Source organism: Mixophyes fleayi, chromosome 9, assembly GCF_038048845.1.
Source record: "Mixophyes fleayi isolate aMixFle1 chromosome 9, aMixFle1.hap1, whole genome shotgun sequence".
Taxonomy (NCBI): Eukaryota; Metazoa; Chordata; class Amphibia; order Anura; family Limnodynastidae; genus Mixophyes; species Mixophyes fleayi.
In genome coordinates, this window is record NC_134410.1 from 86,509,413 (window position 1) to 86,529,132 (window position 19,720).

At 43.5% G+C, this 19,720-nt stretch overlaps 1 protein-coding gene across 2 annotated transcripts in view; it reads left to right on the plus strand.

Moving 5' to 3' along the window:
- Positions 1 to 19,720, plus strand: part of NUP62CL (nucleoporin 62 C-terminal like) — a 70,707-nt gene that overhangs the window by 1,538 nt on the left and 49,449 nt on the right. For both annotated transcript variants that reach the window (XM_075184614.1, XM_075184615.1), the window contains exon 2: positions 4,079 to 4,364. In XM_075184614.1, the coding sequence (XP_075040715.1) occupies positions 4,090 to 4,364 (275 nt within the window). In that variant the 5' untranslated portion in view covers positions 4,079 to 4,089. The remainder of the gene's footprint in view (positions 1 to 4,078; positions 4,365 to 19,720) is intronic.

The window sequence follows — 19,720 nt, forward strand, 5'->3', positions numbered from 1 at the left end:
ACGGCAATCGTTTTTCTAATGCAGAAGATATCTCAGATATCCAGCATGCTATTGGTCTGCTGTATTTATTCTATTCCAGGAGGTGCTGCTGCAAGTCCTCTATGGCAGCCACGGAGCTGCATGTACTTCAAGCTCAGGCAACTCCTGGCTCCCTTTTTATCCTGGCACCACATATTGCTCTGGTGGCATGAACAGATGGAGCCCCAGACCCCCACTGGACCACCAGGGAACAGTAGGAACACTATTTTAATAAAATAATTTAGTTTTAAAATAAACAAAACTATTAAACATTCTTGTAGGGAGGGTTAACTCTTTCGGTGTTGCATGCTGGTTACTTACTGGCTGCAGTGCCCATACGTTAAATATAAACATTTGTTGGGAAAAACCATTTTTAGATCCCACACTTATAATTATACATATGGAGAGCTCCATTTTTATGCATAAGTGAAATTGCAATCTAGCTTTGTATAAAGGTCTCCAGCATGTAAATAAAAGCGTTATTAAACAGCTTGCAGAAAACACTGAACAACATAGGATTAATTGTGTTTGTCTTTCTATAGGCACTCAATAAAAAGCAGTGGCCATTCACCATTGGGCACAAATGTTTTGCTAATTGCTGTTTTTCCTGGTGCCAAAAATAAAATGTCCTTTAAAGTTGCATTACCATTTAGGAAATTTATTTAACAAGGTACCCTTCCCCCTAGATGCAGCCCTGGGTCTGCTACATACAGCTGATTTTTCCAGGGCTTTACAGGCCTCTCAGACCCAGCAGAAAAGTGGAGGAGTGTGAGCAGGTGGACTTCTTCATAAAAAAAAATATACACCTAGATAGTAATGCAGCTTTAATATACTGTGTGAAGTAGGGGGGATATCTATTAGTTCCCAGGCCCAAAAAGCAATAGCTAGAAAAAAAAAATGCAAAATTTAAAAGTTAAATAAATAGTATTCGGTTAATCTAACCATATGTAAGTGACCCAATAGGAATTGAAAAGACACTTTATTTAAGAGGTTTCTCCTTTTAACACCATAGTACTGAGTGTTTTTTGTAGCAACGTTGTAATTGTGAGCTTATTACAGCATTTCGCATAGTGTTTTCTAGTTGCCTACTTTCAATAAAAAGTGCAGTTCCATTGTCTGGATTACTGATCAAGCATGATATGTAAAGGGTTAAAACAAAAAATTCTATAATTTACAAAGTCACCTCTGGTCTGGGTGCCAATGGCATAAGTTTGGAAATTGCAATTAATTGTCAGTTGTTCAAACTGAGCTAATACACAATAGATGTAATTACAAAGTGCAAAATAGCCACTGCAGTGGAAAAGCAGCTATGGGTGTGTACTGCACCTTGAATTGTGCAAGCGCACCATACATTTCTTTAGGGGTTTGAGTTTATGAAGCAAGATGGATGTGTTTGTGGTGGAGAGAAAGTTCAGAAGTACAGAGTAGGTGCATTGTTATGCCCCATTTGTGGAGCAGTGCGGAAATGAGATTTAATTTTGTGAAGTATGATTTTTAGAATGAGGTGAAGAGGGTGCATTTTTAGTGGTGTTCCTTGCTGTGCAGAGGGGTGAAACACCATTTAATCTCTGCAAAAAAAGTCTTCAGTATTGCTCCAGCTCAGCAGTGCACTTTGAAGTGGCCATCTAGAAACACCAGTGTGAACTCTGTGGTTTGATGAAAATGACCTCCAATTTGTTCCAGACTGTCGCAATATGCTTCAGAGATTTGTTTTTTGATGCTATAAATTTGGAGAGTCCCAATTTGGGAAGTTTCAATGCTGAATAAGTAAATGGAGACATTGATGGTCATAACCTTATTGTATAACTTACAGGGTGTAGTGTATCTTTATTAGTGCTCAAGCACACAGAGTTCTGTATTTGTGCAGACCTTGGTGTACACACATTGCTATACTCCTCTACACTGGTACTAAAGTCACACAGTGTGGAAACAAATTGATTGTACTTCTATGATCTTTGCCTAGCTATCACACAGTGCTACCTATATAATGTTATCTCTCTTCATCTTCTGGATGTCTCCAGCTTGGAAGCAGTCAGTCGGTATGTCTCCAAAGACTTTCTTTTTTTTATTTATTTTTTGCGGGGGAGTCCAGAATTTTGAAGTTCAACACAGTTTGTGGCCCACCTGAAAAGAGATCTCTTTGGTGTGAGAAATGGGAGGGCTATTTAGGCATATCTAATTTGTCAAAAATATCCGGTTGAGGATGGAAATATAACCTATAGCCAATCAGACGATCTTAATACAGCAACACAGATTATTTCAGATGTGTACCGATCTTGAGGGAGGCAGAAAATGTCCCCTCAAGATTATGTTTGTAAGAAGTCTGTCTGTGAAGGGAGGATATAAGGAAAAGGGAATAGAGGTGAGGAGAAGGTCATAGGTAGTGTAAAGAGCAAGGTCCTCTTAACAGCACAGAATAGTGTGCAAGACTCCTGTCCATTTGATGGAGGAAGACTATTGTCAAGCAAACCTTTTATATAGATTGGAATTCATACATTAATTACATTTTTTTTTTTCTCTAAAATACTGCTTACTAAACCCACTCTGCTTATTAAAACTCATGAAAGGGGCAGGACATTGGAGCTGATTTATTTACCGGTACTTACTTTTTTTTGTTTCCTCACCTGACATACATGTGATACATTATGGTGTGGATTTTTGTCTTCATGTTTGTCTTTCATGGGTGCATCATTACATCATTTTCTAATGGTTTATGTACAGTAAATTCATGTTTTCTGTGTACTGATAAATACACCTGTCTATAATAAAATGACACGCCAATGCTACTGGTCTCTTTAGATTGCAGACACTTCTATAACATAGGGAACTATATCCTTTGTTTTCTTAACCCTATAATATGACAATATGAATTATGTCTGGTCTGAAACAACAAATGTTGCTACACTTATTGCTGCATGTTTGAACAGCTTAAGTAACCGGAAAGCTTTCTGCCAATGACTGCATGAGCTTGTTCTAATATTCGGTTTGAATGATTGACTTAAGATTTTAGCCATTTAGTCTGTCTGTTGATGGCCACATGTCATGCTATAGAAGGAAACCAACTCAAAAAGCACTGAAGTTGCATTGTTTTGTTTTTTGTTTAGGCTTCTATTCCTTAGATGTAGTTACAGTATATACACCATCACTTTGACACTATTGTTATTTGTTTCATGTAGATGAAGATAGAGTACTGTATAAACTTACTGGCACCAGTAAGCTTGAATAACTGGGAGAATATATTTATTGGTGCTTAAAGTATGAGTGTATGACCAGGTTGTGTGTAGAAAGTAGACTTGGTCTTACATCGCTTTTAAAACAGATCAGAGGTCGTGTCCCATGCAGAATAATCTAGCAGCTTTGCGATGGATTATGTACATAGTTTTTATTTGAACTAATTTATGGATTTCATCCCAGTCATCTTCCATCAATTGAGATATTGAAGTATTGCATCTCATAGGGGGAATTCAATTCTGCCGCTAGCAAAGCGGCGCTAAATCTACTACCGTTAATATGGTAATTTTAACCCCGATTTCTGCTCGCGGTTATCCAAACAAAAAACCAGCATTGCAGATTACCGTATTAAAGGTAATTATGCGCACTATTACCGTAATATCGGTAGTGCGCAGGCTGCATTACTTTTTACAGTAACGCGGGAAATTTAAAACCCTCCCCCCCCCCCCCCCCCATAGTGTTGTGCATGTTATTTTTTATTTGCATGGTACCAGCATATTGTGCAGTGCTTTTCAGAGCCTATTTGATTATTCACATCAGTCCCTGCCCCATTGAAGCCTACAGTCTAAATTCATTCCAGACATACGCAAGGGTCCATTTTGTCAGAAGCCAAATAACTTGCCAGTATGTGTTAGGAATGCAAGGGGAAACATACACTGTCCACACAGTGCCTTGGTTGAAAATGATCCCAGGGTTCCAGCAGTCATAGGTAGCAGTGCTAACCATTGCGCCATAGTAAAATGAAAAGCTTCCTATTTAGTGATTTTCATGTTCAGTATTTCATTGTGAATTTGTTAATGCAAGTTACACATTATTTTTTATTTCCTAGACCCAATCAAGATGAGTGGTTTCAACTTTGCAACAAGTTCATCTTCTGGTGGGTTTAGCTTTGGAACGCCAAAAAGTACTACAACGGGAACCTCTGGCTTTGCATTTGGTGCAACAGCAGCAGCCGCTCCATCTGTTGGTTTCAGTTTTGGCGGCACCACACAAACCTCTACCTCAGCACAGCCCAGTGGACTCTTTTTCTCAACCCCAGCTGCCTCTGCTCCACCAGCATCTGGATTCAGTTTTGGTACACAAGCAACATCTACACCTGCTGTGGTATTAACAGGGTAAGATGATTTAGATATTGCTGCTTTTGTGAGCTACTTTATTGTGAAAAGATTTTTTTCCAAACTTTAAGAAGCTTTAACAGTTTTATCTCCAAAGTGAATGTGGTGAAATGTAGAAAGTGCAAATGTTGTTTGATTATTGTATGTTTTGCTACAGACAAAGTCTGCTTTATTGCATTGAATGGTGCACCATGGCTAATTTGGCAATTCATGTTCTGTACCAGATATTTGATAACTTTGAGCTTTAAACTCTATTTGTATATGGTGAAGTAGTACGGAACATAAGCTGGAGCGGAGCCAATTTGAAAAATATAAATAAAAATCTGCGGTTGTATCTGCAACTGTGTCTGCATAAACACTGTTCATCTACAGCTCTTATGCAAATAAGAAACAAATAAAACACTCCCCCCTCAGACAGGTTCCATACCAACAAGTTACCTGCTGCTCAAGACAATGCACAATTTCAGTAAAGCACCCATTGTCGACATAATTACATCTTAGATTTTTAAATCGTTGTTTATGTTAAGATTCACTTTGTCGTATACATTATTTGCTTATTTAATTGACCTCTCAATAAATATTATAAGGGCACAGTCGTGCCCTTATAATAAGGTTGCATCTAATAAACAACATTCTGCCATTAGAAATCTGTGAGAGGGGGGGGGCATGGTGTTTGAGGGGCTACATTTTAAAAGGTATTAAAGCTATTAAACTGAAATTTGGCATGCAAATGAAGAACTGTCCATAGGTGCCGCATGCCAAATTTCAGGAAAAAAGATTAAAAAATGACAAGTTGGGAATAATCTAAAGTTCAAAATCTCGCCGTTTTTTTCCACTTCCTGTTTTGCAAAAGTCACAATTTTTCTGGGTTTTTTTGGGAGAGCGTAACTCAGTGTACAGGAGGTCTGAAGATCTGGGGTTTGTTTTATGAGAAAGCTATTAGGGCTGAGGAGTGCCTTTGAGGGTTTAAAATGTTGAGAAAGTTATAGTTTTTTTTACAATTTGGTAAAGTATGCCCCATTTCTCTTTCATCCAGTCTGGGGGACACTGCTTACCATGAGTTGTGGAGGGAGCTGGTGGAGTTGGCACCTAACTAGTTAAGTTTTAGTACTGCTGACAGACCCCTCCCCTCTACAATCCCCCTGGACTCTTCAGTTTTTTTCAGGTGCCCTGGAGTTGGGCAGTGTTTTTTATTGCTTAGCGTAATTTTAACAAATTTTATTTCTTTTATTTGATTTTTATTTTCTCTACAGGTGGCAGCGCTGGAGTGTGTTCTATAATAGAGAACACACTCACAGCTTAGCAGCGCAGGCATTCCCTTGTCAGATGAGAGCCAGCGGCTCTCACTGACAGGGACTGGAAGAGTAAAAGAAGGATGCCTAAATCGAGGAGTGACAAGCGGTCTCACGGACCGCTGGACTCCTCCAGCCTCCCCGATAACTGGCGCTGCCATTACAGGCATAGAGTGCCGGTTATCGGACACAGAAAATGCCGGCGGCCATTTTTTTTTTTGCCTGACTCGGCGCTGAGGAATAGGAGGAAGGGGGCTATACCACGATTCCCCCCTCATACATAGGAGTAGGGCGCCGGGTATGTCGCTGCGGAGACCTCTGTATTAGAGGTCTCCACTATCTGCCACGCTCCATTTTTTATTTTTTCTCCGTTTTGGAGCTACAGCTGCACCGCAGCAATGACTGAAGGGGGGGGGGAGCTAATGCATAGAGTTCCCCTCTTTTTCCACAGAGAGATGGTCTATCCCAGCCTTCTGGCGCCAAAGGAAGCCCAGGAAGAGGGAGCAGACACAGTACAAACTGCCGTGGACTTCTCCCCTTTGTGGCCCCTGGGCTAAGTTTCTGCTTATTTAACACACATTTTGTTTTTTCTGTGTAAAATAGTAGGCTAGTAAGGTTTACATTATAGTCTCCTACTTGCCTACAAACATTGGTGTTAACGATTACAAGTTCAACTTTTATTATATAGATTAGTTGTTACTTGTTATGCAATCTGTTTTTTCCTGCATACATACCTCTCTCTATTCTCTCTGTTTACACAGCTAGATTAACTATTAGTCCGTGTGCTTGGTGTGCCTTCCTTTATAAAAATGACAGATAAGGGAAAGGGCCCTATTGTAAAATATTTCACTTGTTCAAAGTGTCAAGTAAAATTACCGAGTGGGCAGAGGGACCCTTTGGCGCTCTGTTCTGCCTGTGAAGCAGGGGCTTCCACTGTGCAAACCCATCAGTCCTCAGCCCCACTGACGGAGGAGCCGGCCTGGGTGGCCTCCCTGACACAGTTGGTTTCCTCCTTAGCTCAGATGGTTTTACAATCTAACCAATTGCTATCTCATATGGCTACTTCGGTGGCTAGTAATAATAATAATAATAGCACTCAGCTGGGCCTCCCTGTTACCACAGGGTCCATTGGAACGTCTTTACCAGGACCTTCCTTTTCAGACCAAACCCCTATCACCACAGAAGCGGCATGGCCTACAGTTTTCCTTAAAGGTTTAAATAAGCTTAACTTGTTGCTTGAGTCCCCAAACATCCCGTCCACTAAAAGAAAGAGACCTAGATCGGATAATCCTATCACGGTCCTTTCAGATTCTGAGGAATCTTCTGAGGATGAAGGGGCAGATTATTCCGATTCTGACCAAATTCAGTCTTCGGAACAGGAGGATAGTTCTAAAAGCCAATTTGTTAATGATTTGGTCTTCGCAGTTAGACAGGCGTTGGACCTCCCAGAACCGTAGGATCCTACGCCTAGAGACAGAATTCTTTTTAAGAAGGCCAAAAGAAAGACTAGCCGTTTTCCCCCTTCTAAGGAACTCAGACATTGCAGAAGGAGCATGGAAACAACCTGAGAAGAGGTTCTCGGTTCCCAGAAGATTCTCCTCCTTGTATCCCTTACAGGAGGAGGAGGTAATTCGTTGGGAAAGTATTCCAAAAGTAGATGTTCCCATAGCCCGTTTGGCTAAACACGCCTTACTTCCAGCTCCTGGTTCAGCGTCCCTTCTGGATGCCAATGACCGGAAAGTTGAATCCCAGCTGAAATCTATTTTTGCGGCTGCAGGTTCTTCCTTTAGACCCACTTTTGCTTCAGCTTGGGTTGCTAGAGCCATGGAAGTATTGGCAGACCAGCTGGCAGAGGCCTTACATGGCTCTGAATTACTCCCCCTGGCCTTACATTTGAAGGAGGCATCGGGGTACATTTATGAGGCGGCCCAAAACTCAGCGGCCCAAAACTCAGCGGCCGTCTCCTCCTCTATACAGGCTGCATCCATTTCAGCCAGAAGAACTCTATGGCTGAAATCCTGGGAAGGAGATGCGGAATCAAAAAAGTCTGTTGAAATCATTCCTTTTTCAGCAGCAGGTTTGTTCGGTCCGGAATTAGATACCTTGATATCCCAGGCAACTGGGGGCAAGAGTACTTCCTTGCCGGGTTTCCCGGGTAGAAGCCGGAAACCCAGGTTCAACTCCTTTCGAGGATCCTCCTTGTCCAGAGGACAGTCATTTAGGGGAAAACAGCCCAATGCCCGAGGCTCTTCCTCTAGAGGAAGATCCTCGTTTTCGGCCAGGCCTCCAAGACACAGGAGAAGCCTGCGTCCTGACGACCACTCGTTTCCCCAAGGGAAAACCCCAGTGGGAGGTCGTCTGTCTTTTTTTCTTCAACAGTGGACAGCGTCCTCCCAAGACTCTTGGATTTGGGGCATTATATCAAGGGGATACAGGATAGACCTGCTGGGCCCCATTCTCCATCGTTTCTTCATAACCCCTCTACCCCGAGATCCATCCAGAAGACAGGCAATTCAGGTTTGTGTCGCCTCTCTTCTCTCTCAGAAAGTTATCTGCAGGGTTCCAAAATTCCAAAAGGGACGGGTTATATTCAAACCTGTTCCTTGTGAAGAAGCCGGACGGCTCCTTCAGACCCATTTTAAACCTAAAGCGCCTCAATGTGCACCGAAGAGTCGACAGATTTCGGATGGAATCTCTGAGGTCGGTCATAAACGGTTTGGAGAAAGATCAATTTATGGCTTCCATAGACATAAAAAACGCATACCTCCACATTCCCATTTGGAAGGGCCATCAGTTCCTCCTCAGATTCACGGTAGGACCCTCCCATTATCAGTTTCGGGCCCTTCCCTTCGGCCTCTCCACGGCACCGAGCCGAGGGTTTTCACAAAAGTCATGTCGGTTATGGCAGCTCGTCTTCACCTCCTGGGCATTCAGGTCGTGCCTTATCTGGACGACCTGCTCTTCAAATCCTACTCAGAGAGTTGTTTGCGTTATCACTTGTCCCTTGCCTTGGCGCTTCTCAAGGGCCACGGGTGGCTCATCAACTTGAAGAAATCTCAGATGGTTCCCTGTCAAGGCATGGTTTTCCTGGGCCTCATCATGGACACCAGCCAGCAAAAGGTGTTCCTGCCTGTCGAAAAGGCCGCTTCAATTCAGAGCATAACATCCCAGGTCTTGTCCTTTCCAAGCCCCTCAATCCACTTGTGCATGCGGCTGCTGGGAAAGATGGTGGCCTCCTTCGAGACCATTCCCTTTGGTCGAGCCCACTCTCGCTGTTTTCAGTGGGACCTGTTGACGAAGTGGTCAGGATCCCACCTACGCCTGGACCTCCAGAAGATCTTTCTATCCCCGAGGTCCAGAGAATCACTCCAGTGGTGGCTGATTCAGGACCACGTGACAGTAGGCAGATCCTTCTCCCCGTGGGCGTGGGTCATAGCGACGACAGACGCCAGCCTGAAAGGTTGGGGGGCAGTAATCCTACACCTCGGCTTTGGTCGGTTCAGGAATCATCCCTATCCATAAATGTGTTGGAACTGAAGGCTATTCTTTTGGCCCTCAGAGGACAATCCCTCCTCCAGGGCCACCCTGTCAGGATTCAGTCCGACAATGCCACGGCTGTGGCATATGTCAACAGACAGGGAGGAACCAAGAGTGCAGCGGCAATGAAAATTGCAGCCCAGATTTTGTCTTGGGCAGAACTTCATGTCCCGGCAATATCGGCAGTATTCATCCCAGGAATACACAATTGGGAAGCCGACTATCTCAGTCGCAACCAGATGATGCCGGGGGAATGGTCTCTCCATCCGGAAGTCTTTCAGTCCCTAGTACAGAGGTGGGGTCTTCCGGACATAGATCTCATGGCCTCCAGACACAACAGGAAGGTCTTCACGTTTTGCGCAAGGTCAAGAGACCCCTTAGCGGTGGCAGTAGACGTCATGACCATGCCATGGGAGTTTAGGTTGGGATACCTATTTTCTCCTATCTCCATGCTTCCTCGCGTTCTCAGACAGGGAGGTCTGCCAGTAATTCTAGTAGCTCCCTCATGGCCGCGCCGAGTCTGGTACGCGGAAATAATCTCCATGGCGGAAGGACCCGGGGTTCGTCTACCATCTCGAGACGACCTTCTCCTTCAGGGTCCATTCCATCACCTAAATTTACCTCGGCTCAGTTTAACGGCATGGCTGTTGAAGCCAGCCTCTGGAGGGCTAGAGGTTTTTCCCCCAGCGTGGTGAACAACATGATGCGAGCTAGGAAGCCAGTTTCAGCTCGCATCTATCACCGGATTTGGAGAGCTTACATTAGATGGTGCGAAGGTAGGACTTGCCACTCATCCTCTTTTCGCCTCACTCGCTTGTTAGCTTTCCTTCAGGATGGCCTGGAGGCACTTTCAGGTTAGGTTCCCTAAAAGTCCAGGTATCGGCACTTTCAGTATTTTTTCATATGAAATTAGCCGATTTATCAGATATCAGGACTTTTCTCCAGGGAGTACTGCATATTCAGCCTCCCTATGTTCCGCCGACAGCACCATGGGACCTCAACCTGGTACTGGAAATGCTTAAAGGGCCCCCCTTTGAGCCCTTGCGTGTGGCAGAATTTAAGTGGTTGACCTGGAAGGTCCTCTTTCTTTTAGCTATCGCATCTGCTCGAAGAGTTTCGGAATTAGGAGCCTTGTCTTGTCGGGAACCATATTTGGTTTTCCACGAGGACAGAGCAGTGTGAAGAACCCTTCCTTCGTTCCGGAGGTAGTTTCGGCTTTTTCATCTACCTCCCAGTCTGATCTCCAGTCTATGGAAAAGTTAGATGTGGTTAGGGCTCTCCGCATCTATGTCAAAAGAACTTCTCAAATTAGACGTACGGATTCTTTGTTTGTTCTTTATGACGCTAATAAGAGAGGCTGGCCAGCCTCAAAACAGTCCATCGCTAGATGGATTACGGCAACCATTAGACATGCTTACATAAAGGCTAACCGTCTTGTGCCGGAGAGACTTACGGCCCATTCCACCAGATCGGTAGGGGCGTCGTCGGCAGCGAGAAATGGGGTTTCTGCGGACCAGCTTTGCAGGGCAGCCACCTGGTCCTCTGTCCACACGTTTACAAAGTTTTACCAATTTAATATATTTGCATCTGCGGGATTTTCAGAGTAGTCCCACCCTTAGGGGGCTGCTTTAGAACGTCCCCATGGTAAGCAGTGTCCCCCAGACTGGATGAAAGAGGAAAGAGGATTTATGTTCTTACGTTAAATCCGTTTCTCTGATTCCGTCTGGGGGACACTGCGATCCCTCCCTTCTTCTGTTCTTCTGTGTGCTCTTGTTTGACTTGCCTTACTCCTAGGGCTTTTTTTAATAAACTGAAGAGTCCAGGGGGATTGTAGAGGGGAGGGGTCTGTCGGCAGTACTAAAACTTAACTAGTTAGGTGCCAACTCCACCAACTCCCTCCACAACCCATGGTAAGCAGTGTCCCCCAGACGGAATCAGAGAAACGGATTTAACGTAAGTGCATAAATCCTCTTTTTACAGGTAGGGAATTTCATAACGTTGCACATGTCAGTTAGAGGTTTGTGCTGCCTGTACTCTGACTGGCTTCACTTGAGAGCACAAACATGGCTGAGTCTCTGGCTAAGGGATTTTCATCTCTGAGCGGAAGAAATTACTCACATTTTCAAGCCACAGAGGGGCTGGTTAGTGTTTTGGGGATGTGGGAGGAGCACCCTGTAGTACTATTAGCCCAGGCACTGCTCTCAATTGAGCGTTTAATCTCTCTCTGAGACAGCTGTTGGTGAATCCATTGTAAATCTCCCGCCCCTCAGTGACATCAGTTAATTTATTCTAAAGTGCTTTGTGGTACTTGTACTGATCACACTCAGTGGTAATCACAGCGGTGAGTAGATGTGAGGTATCTGGACATTAGCATCTGACATGTCCCTCTTTACAAGTGACATGTACTGGAGAGAAGCTGCAGATAATCTATATACACCCACTTCTCATTGCCTGCTGTGGGCTGTGTTTTACTCATTGGTATACTCATGGCTTTTCTGTCAGTCTCTTTAAAAGTCTGTCTGCTTTCACTGGTGACCAGCATCAACAAGGACTCAAGTTTAAGGACAGGGGAGGTGATTACAGTGCTGCAGGTGCTGGTGGGAAGCACATAAGAACAACGTGGTACATACTGCACCACATTTCTGACTGCCAGAACATGCATGCATACACTTCACTTTACAAAAAGCCATGAAATTCTAGACAAAAAACCTTGACGGTTTAACACGTCCAATTAAGGTTCATTATACACAATCTACAATGTAAGAAAACAATTGAAACTCTTCCACTCCAACTCCAAAAAGCAATGAAATTACGACTATTCAGGCAGAAGCCTTAATGGACGTGTTCCTTGTGCAATACATCCAGCGGTTAGCTGCAGATTCAGCACTATCATGGAGTGAGATTGCTGTCGCTCACAAAATGGTGGAGCTGCTAATACACAGATTTGTGTGTTCACTGGAATACACACATACAGTAGTAGTACATTTTCGTAGTTTACCTTTATTGTAGTTTAGGCTCTCTGTGTCTTAGAAAGGGACAGTAGAATAACTTCATAAAAAACTACAAAATAATGTATTTGAAATACATTTAAATGGTAGAGAAGCTTCTGCTTAGTTTGATTATCAGTGAGCAAAGTTTGCCATTACATTCCCTTACAAGGCCTAATCTGACTTTTAACAACAATTCAAGGATACATAAAGCCAACAAGACTTAACTAATAAAATATTTCCCGGTAAACTGCTCAGTACTGTAAACTGAACGCACAGAGAGCACCAGCACAAAGCTGCAAGGGGTATATACATAAAATAAGAATATGTTCCCACAGCAAAATAAAAACTAGTTTATTTTAATATAATAATAATAATAATAAAAAATATTGAATGTATTTATTAATAAAGTAAAAACTTCATGCAAATGGATTGCCAACAATGCAAAGTATTTTAAATGTGCAGCGAGTGCTCAAATCAGCATATACAGAGAGACACACATGTTATAATTGCTCAGAGAAAATTAAGAAACCAAAATTAGTCCTGCTGTGGTAAAAATGAAAGGTCCTCAATTGGATAAGGTCTTATTGCAGAAGTAACCAACTGGTTAACCAAATCCTCAGTTAATAGGAGTACTGATGCTCAAACTTGAGTTATGCACTAGTAAATACAGTGGCCTAGTGGTTAGAACTTCTGCCTCACAGCACTGGGGTCATGAGTTCAATTCCCAACCATGGCCTTATCTGTGTGGAGTTTGTATGTTCTCCCAGTGTTTGCGTGGGTTTCCTCTGGGTGCTCCAGTTTCCTCCCACACTCCAAAAAAACATACTGGTAGGTTAATTGACTGCTATCAAAATTGTCCCTAGTCTCTCCCTCCCTGTCTGTCTGTGTCTGTGTGTGAGCGTGTGTATATATTAGGCAATTTAGACTGTAAGCTCCAATGGGGCAGGGACTTATGTGAATGAGTTCTCTGTACAGCGCTGCGGAATTAGTGGCGCTATATAAATAGATGATCATGATGATGCTCAAACTTGAGTTATGCACTAGTAAATACTAAATCTTCAATATGAGGTTCTGTTCAGCCAAATCTCTGTACATTCACAAATCAGGCTCTAGTATGTAGCTCCAAACTTCCATACACACTTATATAAATTACCATCCATAAGAGGACTAAGAGGGATGGCTGTGGGGGCTATTATTTGTGTATTCCAGTGAACACACAAATCTGTGAATTAGCGGCTCCACCATTTTGTGAGTGACGGCAATCTCACTCCATGATAGTGCTGAATCTGCAGCTAACCACAGGATGTGATGGTATACCATGTCTGTATTGTGCAAGGAACACGTCCATTTAGGTTTCTGTCTTAATCGTCGTAATTTCATTGCTTTTTGCAGTTTGAGTTGGCATTTTAATCGTTTTCTTACATTGTAGAACGTTTATAAGGAACCTTAATTGGACATGTTAAACCGTAAGGTTTTTTGTCTATGGAATATATATATATATATATATATATATATATGTGTGTGTGTGTATGTATATTCGGCATGCTTCTTAATTAAGCATGAAACGGGAACAATATTGTTTTTGTTGTAACTTGTCATAATGGTAAAGGCTTCATGTGCAGGAGATATTGGCCCAGCTCTGCTACATAGTGTGCTTCTGTGTTACAGGCAAATTCTGCTGTGTTCTCCTGATGTTGGGTGAAGTAGAAATACATTTCATTTGCAAATAAGATATGACTTGTCATAATATCCCTAGAGTACAATGTTCCCACACATTAATATTCTGGGAGAAGCAAGACCGCGCATAGTCTTGGGGGGGAAAAACAATACAAGATGTGTTTTGTGCTGCATTCCTCATTGATGTCCATGTGCGTTACCTGGTCTGCTAACCCTGTGAGACGTTTCTTTTCTTATTCTCCAAAACAGAGATTTAAGGAAACCCGTACCTACAGGCTGGGGAGACAATATTCTAGACAACAGGATAGTATGGCAAGATAGTCCTTTCGGCCCTTCTGACCAAGAAGGGGGAAGCAGGGACAGCAAAGACCCCAATGACTATCTACGAATCCAGTCCGCACTACAGTGGGTGGCAGGATATCACGCTTTGCAAAAGTTTGGATTCAGACCACACAAGACAAATGGGTCCAGGAGATAGTCACCAAGGGATATGCTATAGAATTCCATACATCCCCTGTAGACAACAAATTCATTCAGTCAAGAAGTCCCTCGTCTTCCCTAGAACGGCAGGCATTGGAGGAGAGTCTCAGAGGCCTGGTGAGAACAAGAGCTATTGTATCAGTACCGTCAGCACAGGAAAGAAGGGGTTCTACTCCAGACTGTTCCTTGTCCAGAAACCATCAGGTGCCTTCAGGTTAGTACTAGATTTAAGGGCTCTCAACGGCTATGTGCGAGCAAAATATTTCAGGATGGAATCTGTCAACACAATTCTCAAAGCACTAGAAAACAGAGATTTTCTAACGGCAATAGACTTAAAAGATGCAAATTTCCATATTCCGGTCACATCCTATCACCAACAGTTCCTAAGGTTTTGCATTCTTGGGCATCACTTCCAGTTCACTTGTCTACCGTTTGGCCTTTCCACGTCTCCAAGAACATTCACCAAGGTCCTTGTAGTGCTAATGGCGTCGCTCAGGGAAAGAGGAGTGACCTTGTGGCCATATCTGAAAGATATTCTAATTTCGGCAAAATCAGAAGAAACAGCCTGGGAAACTACATCTCAAGTGATGCAGTTTCTGCAACAACACGGTTGGTTAGTCAATATAGAAAAAAGCTAGTTGATACCATCACAACAGCTTGTATTTCTAGGAGTGCAAATAAATACACGTACGGACAAAGTCTGCTTCTCTCAAGAAAGGGTCGACAAGATCCAGTCGTTGGCACATCTGATTGAAATCCAACCTCGTGTGTCAGCGAGAACATGTCTGCTTCTCCTAGGAATGATTTCCTCAACAATAGGAATACTCCCATGGGCGAGGTGGCATAGAGTTCTTCTAGAAAACCACTGTGCAATGGGATCATACAGTGGGGTCCCTAGACTCCAAAATCAATCTATCAAGGTCAGCCAGGTAGTCCTTACATTGGTGACAGCTCCCAGACCTGAGAAAACAAGATGTGACTTTTTCGGTACCAGACTGGTATATCCTTACCACAGACGCCAGTGCACTGGGTTTGGGTGCTCACATGCAAGGTATGGTCACGCAGGGCACTTGGCAAGACGAAGAGAGAATTCTTCAGGGAAACGTCTTTGAGATGAGAGCAGTCTGGCGGCCGGTTCAGTACTTCCAGCCCTATCTACGAGACAAGCTATTACAAGTCTCCGACAACAGGACTGCGGTTGCCTTCATAAACAAGCAAGGTGGTACCAAGAGCAGAACAATGTTGACAGAAATAACCGCTCTAATGGAGTGGGCACAGGCGCATCTGAGATCTCTCTCAGCCCTTCACGTACCAGGCAAAGACAATGTAGTGGCGGATTACTTGAGCAGATGCCAAGTTCACCCAGGGGAGTGGGAGCTGCACGAAGAAGTCTTTCAGCTGGTACAATGCAGATTTGAAACACCAGAAATAGACCTTATGGCCACAGGAAGCAATGCCAAGGTACCCCTCTTCTACTCCTGTCACAGAGACATCAGAGCCCTAGGGATAGATGCCCTGTCAAAACAGTGGAACTTCAAACTGAGGTACGTGTTTCCTCCCTTTCCACTCATCCCTCAGATATTCAAGAAAATAAGGAAAGAGAAAGTGGAGGTGATGGCGATCCTCCCGGATGCCGGCCGAGGCGTCCCTGGTTCACTGTAGCACAGAGAATGTTGCTGGAACATCCATGGCCGTTACCGATCAGGCCAGGCCTCATACATCAGGGTCCAGTTTTACATCCAAATCCAAACTCCCTGAGTTTGATGGCATGGAGACTGAGAGGAAATTACTAAAATCCAAAGGGGTCTCGGGTGATGTAATGGACATTCTAATTCACGCCAGGAAAAAAAAAATCTCCTCTATGATTTATTACAGAATCTGGAAAAAATGTATTTGTTGGGCAGGGGACATGGCGAAGGATCCCATGTCTGCCAGTGTGCCCGTTGTGTTAGAATTTCTCAAAGATGGTTTTGTTAAAGGACTAGCACTGAAGGTACAACTATCGGCCCTTAGCATACTTCTTGATATGAAACTGGCGTCTCAGTCTTATCTTCCAGTTTTTTCAAGTACTAAAGAGGTTACGCCCAAGATGGAAACCATTCTTAGCCTCTTGGGACCTTTAATATTGTTTTGGATGCCTTAACAGCCTATCCTTTCGAGCCTTTGCAAGACATATCTCTGAGATGCCTCGCTCTAAAGGTACTCTTATTGGTGGCTATCACTTTGGCTCGGCGAATAGGAGACATACATGCTTTATGGTGTGAAGAACCCTTTCTGAATATCTATGAAGATAGTGGTTCTAAAGACAAATCCAGATTATTTACCCGAGGTGGTATCCTCATTCCACATCAATCAGGAGTTTATTCTGCCATCTCTCTGTCCTCATCCAGCGAACACATGCATCGGCAACAGACATCTGTAAGACAGCCGAGCCAGATGGATGCGGTGCACACCTTTTCTAGACATTATCTTCTTGACGTTTCAGTCTCTAAAGAAACACAGTTTGGGAGAAAGATTCTCCAGCAAGCACTGTGAATACATTTTCTGTTTGACTTTATTAAGGTGTTGGTTTTATTGCCCTCCCAATTATTGTACTGCTTTGGTATATCCCATTGTAAGGGCTGCCATGGAGTAGGGAAAGGAAAATTGAGAATTATACTCACCATTAATTTCCTTTCCTTGAAATACTCCATGGCAGCCCTATATTTTTCCACCCTTGTTCTGTAGTTCTGTATAGGACAGCTTGGGAAGTTACGAAAGACACTGAGGAAGAGGAGGAGCTACCTTATATAGGGGCCAGGTGGGACAAAATTCTTCCTGTCTACACTAGCTGATCAGGGATTAACCCATTGTAAGGGCTGCCTTGGAGTATTTCAAGGAAAGGAAATTAATGGTGAGTATAATTCTCAATTTTTTGTATCTGCTTAGTCTATTCACTCTTATGCTAGTTTTATTACATATGTGTACATTGATTCTGAGTTCTGTTTAAAGCATTATTAAGAAGTGGAAAGTCTGTGGCATCTCCAACATATTAATAAGATTGGGCTGTCCCTCCTTACTGGATGACAGAGCCAGAAGGATAGGGTCCTTCCACATCAAATCAACACAGAGTTTCAAACTGACTGGTACAGATTTGTAATGTAATTTGGTACAATCAGCATCATCAGCTATTTATTTAGAGCCACTAATTCCCCAGCGTTGTACAGAGAACGCTCACATCAGTCCCTGCCCCATTGGAGCTTACAGTCTAATTTCCTTAGCATACAGACGGTAGTTGGAGTAAGCTGTACACTGGCTCAGCTTTTAGCTCAAGCTCCCACTTTTTCTTATACTCACAAATATAATGCTTTGGATATTTCTGATTACTGTTGGAAACATCACAGTGCTGAGGATAGACTTCATATCGAAAAACAAGGCTGTTTTAGGATCTACAGAACTACCATCTCTGTCCAACTGTGGGACCCACAAACTCAACTGTCATTGCTGTTTAAACATCTGCTCAGCTACTCTCTGAGCTCAGTTGTGATTGCTGTTACCATCTCTGTTTGGCTGCTGGACCCTCCGCACCCAACTGTCAGCATCCTCCTGGACCTCGTCGTGGCACAAACTGCCTACACCGTAAACCGCACCACAAAATTTGGATCAATTGTTCCTTTCTACTCTCATTACCTACCCTAACTAATACACCTTCATTCACATCTCTCCATCATGCACATTCTCAATTTACAGTCTTCTATTTACGGTCACCATATTTCTCTCCAAACTCCTTTTCTTTCTCCATCATTCTATTCCTCCCTCCCAGATTATGATTCCCCTTCACTACAGCCCTCCTCGCTAGTCTGTACTCATGAACTCTTTTGTCTCCTGCACCCATCACACTCACAGCCTACATAAACATAAATAAACCTCGCACCCACAATTCCTCCTTGCATTTCCTCTTTCTCACCCTGCTCCTCTTAGCTGCTGGAGATATCTTGCCTAACCCTGGGCCCCGCACAATCCCCATTATCTGCCCACGCTCCTCACTGCACCCCAAACCTTTCCATTCATCCCATACTTCCAATCCTGCCAACCTTACCAACATATCTCCACTACCCTCTCTTCCCTTCTCCTGTGCACTATAGAACGCCAGATATGTTTGTAACAAACTTGCATTCATCAATGATCTATTGATTTCTAAATCACTCAACCTCCTTGCCATCACAGAAACCTGACTCGCCTCCTCTGACACTACATCCCCTGCAGCTCTCTCCTATGGTGAACTCCCCCTTAGCCATACTCCCAGACCCGGAAACAGACAAGGTGGTGGAGTTGGCATTCTACTCTCTCCAAGCTGCACCTTACAAGTCATACCCTCTGAACCCTCCCTCTCATTCTCTTCCTTTGAAGTACACACTGTCTATTTTACCCTTTCCACCTCTATTGCTGTCATTTATCGCCCCCCAGGTCCAGTTTCCCCTTGACAACTTTGTGGCCTTGCTCACTTATTTCCTATGCTTTGACCTGCTACGCTCGTACTACATGATTTCAACATTCCCATTGATAATCCCACTGTCTCTTCTGCCACTAAACTTCTTTCACTTACTTCCTCCTTTGGTATCTCCCACCCACTGTGATGGGCACTACCTTGACCTTGCCTTCTCCCGCTACTGCTCCATCTCTAATTTATCCAATTTAGCCTTTTTACTCTCCGACCACAACCTCCTTTTCCTTCAGCCTCACCTTACCTCATGCCCTTCCCTCTGCACTCAAATACACACGTACACAATGAAACCTAAGTATATTTAACCCAATCCACTTCTCATTTTCACTAAAGCAACTATTTTCTCCAGTGACTGTATTGTCCTGCCCTAATCAGGTTGCCTCTTTCTATAACAAAACACTCACTTCAGCAGCTCCAGCTACTACATATAGTCTCCAACAATCCAAACCTGAGCCATGGCACACAAACAGACCTGCTACCTGCAAAAGTGCTCCTGCACTGTAGAGCGCCACTGGAGGAAATTTCATTCCTATCCCGATTTTTCTCTACTATAAATTCATCATCCTTTCATCTTACAGGACTACCTTTTCAATTGCCAAACAAACATACTTTAAATCTCTAATATCCACCTAGTCTTCTAACCCACATTTTTACCCACCTTTACTTACTCCCCAATCCACCCTTAATTCATTTTCTCCAGTAATTGAAGACCAAGTCTGTGCACTCATCTTGTCTCACCCTACAATCTGTACACTCAACCCTATTCCATCCCAACTACTCCGCTCCCTCTCCTCCCCAAAGCATGTCCACCTTTTCAACCTGTCTCTCTCCACTGGCACATTTCCATCCTCCTTTAAACATGTGCTCATCTCACCTATTCATCATCACCATTTATTT